General features: G+C 37.5%; 1 protein-coding gene across 1 annotated transcript; it reads right to left on the bottom strand.

The window, feature by feature from the left end:
- Positions 1-9,507: 9,507 nt before the first annotated feature.
- LOC113720761 (germin-like protein subfamily 1 member 14) lies at positions 9,508-10,515 on the bottom strand. The gene is made up of 2 exons (XM_027245429.2): positions 10,395-10,515; positions 9,508-10,260 (listed from the first exon to the last, which is right to left on the bottom strand). The coding sequence occupies exons 1-2, from the start codon at positions 10,513-10,515 to the stop codon at positions 9,689-9,691; spliced, it is 693 nt and encodes a 230-aa protein (XP_027101230.1). The 3' UTR covers positions 9,508-9,688.
- Between the last annotated feature and the right edge of the window lie 553 nt (positions 10,516-11,068).

The raw sequence follows: 11,068 nt of genomic DNA on the forward strand, positions 1-11,068 counted from the left end.
TACTTAAAGTTAAAATTATAAACTATCTTAATCATTTGTATGATGTATTCCTTGAACAGACCTTGGCTTGAAAATTTGGGGAAATTTTCTTGTAAAAATTGAGATAATGAATTAAGTTTTTATGAATATTCATTAACCAACGTTGTAGAGAATTAGCACATGTATCAAAATATCAATTATAGTATTTATTAAACTTAGTTACTCATTATGATTAAAATGATAGTTCAAATGAAAAAAAAATGACACTTCTTGTCCCCCCAATGTTAAGGAGTTGTAAAATTTCCGTCCCTAATGTTTCATTGAAAACACATTTAGTCCCTATAATTTCAATTTGCTACCAATTTATTAGAGCAAATCAACCAATTTGGATGGGAAGTATTTTGCAAATAACTCATTTAGTCCTTTTACATTTTATGTAAAGTATCTTTAGTCCATGGTCTTTTATTTTGTCTCAGTTAGTCTTTTTACATTTTTTCTAACACTAAACTTAGTTCTTATTTCACTTCCACCACCCAGCAGCGTTAAAAAGTTTTGATCAGAATTTCAATTTTCTCCTCAACAAAAAATTCTTTAATTTTTTGGCAAAGGAAGGGGAAGATGTCTTGAACCTAGGGCTAATTAATACGGTTTAAATCTTAACACTACATTAAAGCCTCCTTGGCAAACTTTCTTCTCTTTTCTTTTGTTTTCTTTTTTTTTTATATTATTTTTATTTTTAGTTTTTACTTTGTTCAACTATTTTCACTATTTTCCTTTCTTAACATAATTTCTTGTTTTGCTCTAGTCTCCATTCTTTTTTTTTTTTTTTTTCATTTAGCACTTTTACTATTTTTTTTTAGCACCAAAACTTCCTATGAAGAAAAACTTTTTTCACCTTCAAATTAGGTAGCTTTAAAAGCATGACAAAAGGTTCGACTATTCTTTAGAAAAAAAATCTTTTCTTTTTTGTCATTTCTTTTTAAATATTCCTTTTCCTTTTTTTAAAAAACTATTTTCAACTATTTTTTGCTATTTTTTGAATTAATCTTTTTTGTATTGTTAGTGTAGCAATTTTATTACACTGGCTAGTGTAGATGTATGCCAAATAATCTTTATTCAAATTTCAAATTCTTTCATTTGCACATATGGCATGTGTTCCAGTTTGCTCGTGTAAAAAAATTGCTACACTAATAATATAGAAAAGATTAATTATTATTTTCTCTATAATTTCTTCCTTTTCTCTTTTATAAAAGAGGAGGAGGAAGAGTAACACGGAGGAGAGACACATAGAAGATAAAGAAAGAGAGGGAGAGTGAGAAAGAGAGGGAAGCCGCCGAGACTAAATGTGTTCAAGAAAAGCTGAAAATGTGAGTAATTGAGATACCCCAAATTGGTCCAAATCAAAATATAGGGTAACTTACCTCAAATTTTGAAAATGGTTATGTTATCCGAATATACTTGACATAAATAGGTTGGAATATTGTTTTTTATTTTACAAAAACATGGTTATTTGAACCTACCTATATATGTGTATATGATTGGTTAGGGTAACCAGTACCCAAAATTCAATCTCTAACTATTTAGTCCTTTACTTGTAAATTAAGTTAGGAGATCCCTTGCACATTTTTATTTTCTTTTTGACTTATGAATTAAACCAGTTAATCTTAACTCTCTGTTACATTTTTCAAATGTTACATTCATTGTCACTAATTCCATTCACTCCACTACTCTTGGTACTTTTCCTCTATTCAAAATTACTTTTCCTTGCTCATAATATCTATATCTGTTTATTTGCTCTACTTACTTTTGTTTTTAAAAAGTTTTGACCTATCCTGTTTGGTTGTGGAGCAACCTGCTGTCGTTGAAAAATGGCTTGGTAGTCTTAAGAAATGGAGAAAAGGAAACAAAAAGTTTAGAATATTCAGTATTTTAGTTATGTAATGTGCATAAATTATGTAATATTTTAATCATGTATTTTGTTGATGAGTTTCTAGAGTGGTCGACTGTAGGATCTTGTTTAATTTGGACAAGTATTGTATTATTTTTTTTAGATAATTCTATTTTTTCCATCTAATTATATGAGGGTTAGATTACCCTGTACACCCAACATTTTAGATATTTTGGGCTTTGCAAACTTTTTTTTTTTTTCCATTTTTTCTTCAAAGGGTGAGATTTTGAAACACTTTGAACACTTGTTACAAGAGCTCCAAAGGTTTTATATTGAACAATTAAAATTTAAAGTATGGTAGAGAAAGTTCATCCAGTCCGTGGAGATGCATGATGCATTCCTTTAGTCTAACAGGGTTCATCTTTCCTGTATGCAAGGGTAAAAGAAAAAACAAATGTTCTTCACAAATTGATTATAATTCAGGTACAAATATTAAGAAAAAAATTGTAGTGACCACAAATTGTATTTTTGATAGGTTATAATTTGTTACTACATTTATAATTATTTTTCCCCTTTATTTTAGCCAAATATTATTTTAATTGTCGGATTCTACTTATATTTGATTAATGGTGCCAATTGTAGGAAAAGGAGCAAAACGTGATTAAAAGTGGCATTTTTCCAATTAATTTGATGGTGGCACGTTCGGGATCGATTTCCAAGTTCGATTCAAACTCTGGGCAGCTTTAAAGGAAGATTTGGAAGACTTGAATTCTAATTACTAGTCTTATTGTTGAATTAGGAAACTTGAAATACTTTCTTTTGTGGTTTATTTTGCTATTTAGGAAACTAGTTCTATTTGGTAGTATTTTTTCATTAGGAAACTAAGGAGAAAAAGCCACGGTGGTGGACCTTTGTATTTGGGGCTTTGGCTAATTTGGGAGAAAACAAAGCAAAGAAAAGAAAAAGACGGATTCGCGGGATTGGTAGCAGCAGGGCCAGTTAAGAAGTTGGGTCCACGTGAACCAGATGCATGGGATTAGGACCCTTAGACAAAGCCTAACTCCCAGACGTTTTTACTTCTCTGCTGGCGGCGCTACTTGGAGAATATAAAAAGGAAAAGCCAGATTCACGTTTGGGGCGATTAGCTTTTAGTTTTCTTTCTCCCTGTCAGACGCCTTTTTCCTTTTGACTTTCTCTCCGCAGCCGACTTTTGGGAAGGGAGAAAACATTAGAAAAGCTGGGATTGTTTTATTTTCGCACGGCTGGTTCTCCATTAATGGAGAACTAGCTTCCTAATTCTGGTTAAGGGACAATTGAAGATTTGGTTCGACAATTACTGTGAGATCTAAATTATTTTAATTATTTTCTTCATTTATTGGTATTTATATGTTTCCTATTTTTAATTGCTATAGCCTTGTGTATGATTGATTAGTGCGCAATAATTAATTATTCATATAGGCTATTTTGCTAAATAGGGGTAATTGAATCCGTAATTGTTCGTTATCTCTGTCTTAGTAGCAACTGGCATAATTGGGTTTATGTCAGGGGAACATACGATCTATCTTAAACAAACCCTCTTAGCGTGTTTGTTAGTTAGGATTGGGCCTTTCTAATTCTTAATGCAATCTAGAAATTAAATCCTACGGTCGTACCTAGGGTTGTTTTTAGATTAGAGAAATAGCTAACGGTCGTACCTTATCTATCGATAAATTAAGGAAGGGTTGGTTGTTTATCGCGTGCATGACAACTATAACTAATCTATTAATAAATGTGGAATTATCTGCGAATCGATGATCAGTGCATGAATCATTTCTGAAGTGTACCATTGGCTAAAGTTTCTCTTAATCAATTATTTTCTGCAGTTAATTTATTTAGTTAGTATTTAATCCAAAAACCCCTAATACTTTGGACTTTAGAAGAAACGAATTATCCCCAGTCCCTGTGGATTCGACCCTACTCATCGCTATATACAAAATCTGTATTTTTCTCGAGTAGGTATTTATTATTGTACAGGTTCGGCACCTGTCAATTTTTGGCGCCGTTGCCGGGGACTGGTGCCAGATTAATTTGTTTCTTTTTGGGTTCATCTTGTTTTTATTTTTTTATTTATATTTTTTTCTTATTTTTTTCATTATAGTTTATGGCTTCTAACACTCCGTATTTTGGTGATATAATGGATTTTGTTTCCGGGGAAGGCGATGAGACTAGTTTTTTTGCTAAGTTTGCATATGCAGAGGCAATAAACTCTATTAGAGAAAGAATGGCTGCTGCAACCTGTAAAATTTGTTATGCCAGGGATCATTCAACCGGTATGTGCCCCGAATATCAAGATAATCTGAGTGTCCCACTCAATAATTATGGAGATTTTTCACGCTGGTCTCAAACGTGGTATGACCCTTATTCAAATGGGTATGAGCAAGGATGGTGGGATGATTCCAATTTTAATTATCAACAAAGGCCAATAGATTTTCAACAGCTAGAGTCTCAAGAACCGTCATCCATGTCAGGTATGTCTCTTGAAGAAATGGTTGAATTAATAGCTACTAACACATATCAAATTCAACAGGAGGTACATCAACTTCAACAGGAGACACAAAAGATGAGTGAAGAGATGAAAGAAAGAAGGCGTGAATGGGCATCTAAAATGAGCAAATTGATTTCTCCAGTTTATGAAGAATTGCCCTCACCGACTATTATCGACCATGAGGAAGATGAGAGTGCAATTATTCTGACAAATAACATGGTACTGCAAGAGTTTCAAGAAGAAGAATCTAAAGATGCAGTTGAAAAGAAAGTTGAAGCGCAAGAATTGAGACCCCAACATCAAATCACTCAAGTGAATGAATCCAGTGAACAATCTCCAAATGCGGTGACATCTCCTCCATTCCTTGATCAATATTTTCCTGACTCTTATTCTTTAATTCCTGTTAGTGAGATTGATTTTATTATACCAGAAAATTTTGAGTTTCATGCCAGGAATAAGTTAAGAGTCATGATGGCAAAATATCTCAAACCAGTAAGTGCTTGTGATGGAGGAGTGAATGAAGATTTGAGGTCATTACTTGGTTGTTTGGCGCCATCTACTAGTCCATGGAAGACCGTAGCTCGTGTGCTCAAGAATTACTCTATTTACGAGAGCTATCAGGATTACATAAAAGATGAAGCACTGAAGCGAGCTACGCGATTTTATCCTCCATGAATAAACAGGACAATGTCTAGCCAAAGACATTAAAGAAAGGCGCTACTTGGGAGGCAACCCAAGACTATTTGTTTCAGTTTTCATGCATTTTTGAAGTTTTAGTTAAGTGTTAGTGTCAATTAATAGTTTGATGTTTGGTGGCAGGAAAATAGCAGTTGGACGTGCCCACGCCAGGTGGTCACGCCTGAGGGAAAGAAATTTTCGTTCAGGATCTGCGGATTCTATAGCAGTTGGACGTGCCCATGCCAGGTGGTCACGCCTGAGGGGAAGAAATTTCGTGCAGGTTCTGCGGACTCTATAGCAGTTAAGCGTGCCCACGCCAGGTGATCACGCCTGAGGGGAAGAAATTTCGTGCAGGTTCTGCGGACTCTATAGCAGTTAAGCGTGCCCACGCCAGGTGGGGCACGCTAAAGAGCCAAAAATTTTCGACGGATGGTCAAATGACTAAGGGCAGTTAGGCATGCCCACGCCTGAGACAGGGGTTGCTTGTCTCTAACAAAAAAAAAAAAAAAAAAAAAATTCTTCAAAGGGCACGAAGCCCTACTCTTTTCTTCTTCTTCTTCTTCTTTCTTTTTCTTTCTTTTTCCCTTTCTTTCTTTTTCTTCTTGCATCTTTCTCGGCCGCCACTTGCGCGCCGCCGCCGCTCGCCCACCAACCAGCAACCTCGTCGCGCGCCGTGCCTCCTCCGCCGGCGGCTGTCCGAGCGCCATCCTCAGTGCGCGCTGTCAGCACTCACCCAATCTCAGCGCGCCCCCTCGCAGCAGCCAGTCCGCGCGACTCAGCCCTTCGTTCAGCAACCAGGCGACCATCGCGCGGCAGCAGCCAGCGCGCGCAATCCAGGTGCAAGACCCAGCTGAGCCAGCAGCAGCAGCGCGCGCATGACCAGAGCAGGGACCATCAGCCGCAACAGCCATCAGCAACCTGCCACGTGCAACTCCAGCTCCTCTCCAGGCGCAGGCCAGCAGACCCCTTGCGCACTCCTCTGCGCCTCTGCCCACGCGCGTGGCTCTTACGCGCGTCGCACCTTTCTCCTCCACTGCTCTCTTCACTGTCATCCACTGCCTACTCCAAACCTCCGGTGAACTCTTTCTTTATTTTTCTGTCGCTAAGTAGCTGAGGCCAGATTACTAGCTTTTATTAGCTGATGTCAGATTTTAATTTCTTAGCTGAGGCCAGATTTTTGATTTGCTAGCTGAGGACAGAAAATTTGTGCTTGTTTGGGTGCTGTGACATATCCATGGATTGATTGTTGATTATTTGGTTAACGTTGTGCCCAACCAGTGATATTTGGGGAAAGTTTTTACTCTAGTTGCCTGTTTTGTGGGAATTTTGCTATGTTTATCTAATTAATTTTTGGGTTGAATTGGTAGTATTTGGGAAAAATTTGTCGTTCACAGGTTTAATTAGTTTTTGGGGTAAGTTTATTATCCGTTTCTGCACTTGGTTGTGATTGGGAGTTGTGACTGGGGATCATTTGCCTTGTTGGTTATTTGTTGACATATTTTGAACACCATTACTTTGCCTTTGTCTTGTCCACTGATCTCCAATGACCAAACCCAAGAACAAAGGCAAGAGCAAACCTTCCATCTCTACCCCACAGCCCACAGTCCCCTTGCGTGGATCTGCCCCCCCTCGACTGGGCCGGGAGGACCCCGGACTGTCCTCTGCGGCACCTCCACCATCTTTCTCCGCCGATAGCCAGCCTGCAGCCCTTCGGCTCCAGATGCAGCACATGGACACTCGCATGGAGCGGATGGAGCGTCAAATGGGCGGGATGGCCCAGAATTTAGCACAATATCTCCATCACGTGGGTTTCCGCCCACCTTTCCCTCCCCAGCCGTAGTTCAATTCTGCCCTCCTCCGTTTTAAGGGAAGTGTCGTTGCCCCAATATCCCTGTTTTGCTCTTTCTTTGCTTACATTGAGGGCAATGCAAGATTTAGGTGTGGGGGGAGTAGTATATTGGCATTTTATTGAAAAAGTGCAAGTGTAGGCATTTTTGTTGGAATTTTTTGTTTGACTTAGTTGAATTTTATCTAATTTTTGCCTATCTTTGTGCATATTTGTGATTATTCCTGATAAACGATGGTTAGATGTCTCCAATTTTTCTACTGCCAAGATTTTATACTCTAAGGTGTTAAGTATGACATGGTTAAGTTTAAGGGTATCTCTTTGGTGAATATTTGAGACTTTGTGACTTTTGCACTTTTTGGTTAACTCTTCTAAGCATTGTAAATATTTGTCTAGCATTTTTTTTGTGCAAATTGGTTCAACTATTAATTTTAGTTCTCCATGTTTAGGAAATGAAGCGGGTTTGTGTGGTATTTAGTTTTATTTTTGGTGCTTATTTATGAATAGTATTAGGCTATACTCCGCTAGTATCGTTGCCTAGTAACCGGGAGTTTTCACCACAAATGTCGACTTTCGCGTCAAAAAGCGACGATAGCTATGAGTATGTGGTTTTTAAGCGATGATGGCTGAGTAACCGGGCTCCTTCATATGGCCAATGTCGGAGTTCGCGTCAAAATGCTTGAATGGCTAAAAACTAAGCGTTCCCCCTAAAAAAAAAAAAAATCATCATTCATGTGTGGGGATATTCTAGAAAAAAAATATGTGCTAATAGTGAAAAATATGGAAGTGTTTGAATGAATTGTTAACCCGCTGATCCCTGAATTTTAATGTTGAGATTTTGCTTGATAGTTGAACCATTTGCTTTTGGATGCGGGTTGTATATTTTATATCCTTAGATTAGTTAGTCATAAATTGAAAGAGTTCTTGATCTTGAAAGCTAACTGGAGAGATATTTCTTGCAAATTGCCACTAATACTTGATATGTATTTTAATTGTATTTTGGCAATAGAAGATTTGAGCAATAGTCATTGTTTGAATTCGATTGCTTGATTTGTTGTTCTCATGCTTGAGGACAAGCATGGTTTAGGTGTGGGGGAAATTGATAGGTTATAATTTGTTACTACATTTATAATTATTTTTCCCCTTTATTTTAGCCAAATATTATTTTAATTGTCGGATTCTACTTATATTTGATTAATGGTGCCAATTGTAGGAAAAGGAGCAAAACGTGATTAAAAGTGGCATTTTTCCAATTAATTTGATGGTGACACGTTCGGGATCGATTTCCAAGTTCGATTTAAACTCTGGACAGCTTTAGAGGAAGATTTGGAAGACTTGAATTCTAATTACTAGTCTTATTGTTGAATTAGGAAACTTGAAATACTTTCTTTTGTGGTTTATTTTGCTATTTAGGAAACTAGTTCTATTTGGTAGTATTTTTCCATTAGGAAACTAAGGAGAAAGCCACGGTGGTGGACCTTTGTATTTGGGGCTTTGGCTAATTTGGGAGAAAACAAAGCAAAGAAAAGAAAAAGACGGACTCGCGGGATTGGTAGCAGCAGGGCCAGTTAAGAAGTTGGGTCCACGTGAACCAGATGCATGGGATCAGGACCCTTAGACAAAGCCTAACTCCCAGACGTTTTTACTTCTCTGCTGGCGGCGCTACTTGGAGAATATAAAAAGGAAAAGCCAGATTCACGTTTGGGGCGATTAGCTTTTAGTTTTCTTTCTCCCTGTCAGACGCCTTTTTTCCTTTTGACTTTCTCTCCGCAGCCGACTTTTGGGAAGGGAGAAAACATTAGAAAAGCTGGGATTGTTTTATTTTCGCACGGCTGGTTCTCCATTAATGGAGAACTAGCTTCTTAATTCTGGTCAAGGGACAATTGAAGATTTGGTTCGGCAATTACTGTGAGATCTAAATTATTTTAATTATTTTCTTTATTTATTGGTATTTATATGTTTCCTGTTTTTAATTGCTATAGCCTTGTGTATGATTGATTAGTGCGCAATAATTAATTATTCATATAGGATATTTTGTTAAATAGGGGTAATTGAATCCGTAATTGTTCGTTATCTCTGTCTTAGTAGCAACTGGCATAATTGGGTTTATGTCAGGGGAACATACGATCTATCTTAAACAAACCCTCTTAGCGTGTTTGTTAGTTAGGATTGGGCCTTTCTAATTCTTAATGCAATCTAGAAATTAAATCCTACGGTCGTACCTAGGGTTGTTTTTAGATTAGAGAAATAGCTAACGGTCGTACCTTAGCTATCGATAAATTAAGGAAGGGTTGGTTGTTTATCGCGTGCATGACAACTATAACTAATCTATTAATAAATGTGGAATTATCTGCGAATCGATGATCAGTGCATGAACCATTTGTGAAGTGTACCCTTGGCTAAAGTTTCTCTTAATCAATTATTTTCTGCAGTTAATTTATTTAGTTAGTATTTAATCCAAAAACCCCTCATACTTTGGACTCTAGAAGAAACGAATTATCCCCAGTCCCTGTGGATTCGACCCTACTCATCGCTATATACAAAATCTGTATTTTTCTCGAGTAGGTATTTATTATTGTACAGGTTCGGCACCTGTCAATTTTCCCGAAACACGGAAAATGCAATGTATTATTGTTCATGGAATTAGTGCACTAACAAAGGGTCCAAAATAATGTATGATTCGGAGTAACTTAGACAGGAGATCAATGTGTAAACTAGGGATCCAATTATTTATGCACCCTGAAGCTCCTTTGGAGGGTATTACGTACCCATACTATGGGTAGTAATGGTTATCCCACCAAAATTGTGACTGAAGATATTTGACGACATTCTTGTCAACCTGGAATGCTTTAGTGAGAACATCACGAGAAATGGGAGGCTTTGATCCGAAAACTGCATTAGCAATGGTGATGACTCCAGGATTCTGGCTGCTTAGACCAGCAAAAGCAACAGCATTGGAATGTCCCTTATTGAACTGAAAATGAATGAGGCCTTCAGGGAACACAAACACATCTCCTGGATTCAAAACCTTGGTGAAGAGCTTATTCTTCATGTTCATGCCTGGATTCGAAGTAACGAAACCAACAAGAAGAGTGCCCTCTAAAACAACGAGGATCTCGGTAGCACGGGGGTGAGTGTGGGGAGGGTTCAAACCATAAGGCGCAAAATCGATGCGTGCTAAGGAAACACCTAAAGTGTTGAGTCCTGGAATCTGGTTGACATTAACTGCTGTTACATTCGATCCGAGCGGATTTGATGTGCTTCCAGGCTCGTTAAGCCCTGGAAAGAAGAAATCTTCGGGTTTCACAAGCTTTGGATCCTTGCATATCTTTCCATTGACAAATACTGCATTAGCCAAGATAAAAAAAAAAGTTAGTATGTCACACATTAACTGGTATATTAGTGTTTTTTCTTTTGATAAGTAATATAATGGCACCAATTAAGACAGTCATGAAAATTTTAAAAACAATATAGTTTACCGCCAGCATTGGCATCAGGAACTGCGACACAAAAATCCTGCAATGGACTTGGATCAGATGCATGGACAATTGTAAAAACAAGTGCCAAGATGGCTGAAGCTATGTGGAAGCGAAAAGCCATGCTTATCAGAGAGGAAGTATCAAACTATACGAGCTAGTTAGAAAGATGAAAAGTTGTTTCTTCTCAGATTGTGGATGAATATGTGGTAAAGATTCCTATTTATAGCTATCTTTGGTTGAACCAGTCATTATGTTTTCTTATCTCAACGATTAGAAAAATGCCACATTGTCTTCCTAATCTATTTTTGTACAAGTCAACCAACGAATGATTCTGCAACAACTACCTGTGACTTCTCATTTTCTTTCCTCTTGCAAGTATAGAAAGACTGATTCGGTCATTTAGGACATTCCCACGAAGTGGTATACTGATACAAGGTGTTGACGGACCAAGTAACTGGTAAGACCTTTTCTTGAAGAGATGGCCTTTGATATTTCTTGCTTCCAGATGTTTACTTTCTTACCTCAGTAAAACGATGCATTCGTTGCAACTAATCAGTTTGAAATTCGCAGACTCAATCCAGCTTTACAAAGTAGCATCTGGGATTAGCACGAAAGAATCAAATATATGGAAATCGTCTGGGAGTAAAGAACCTAGTTACTTCACATAATTATAC

This window comes from Coffea arabica, chromosome 1c, assembly GCF_036785885.1.
Source record: "Coffea arabica cultivar ET-39 chromosome 1c, Coffea Arabica ET-39 HiFi, whole genome shotgun sequence".
In the NCBI taxonomy this organism is placed as follows: Eukaryota; Viridiplantae; Streptophyta; class Magnoliopsida; order Gentianales; family Rubiaceae; genus Coffea; species Coffea arabica.

Coding starts and splice junctions, on each gene's coding strand:
- LOC113720761 (XM_027245429.2), bottom strand. CDS start 10,515: ATGGCTTTTCGCTTCCACATAGCTTCAGCCATCTTGGCACTTGTTTTT. Junction 10,261..10,394: donor TCCTGATGCCAATGCTGGCG/GTAAACTATATT, acceptor TGGCTAATGCAG/TATTTGTCAATGGAAAGATA.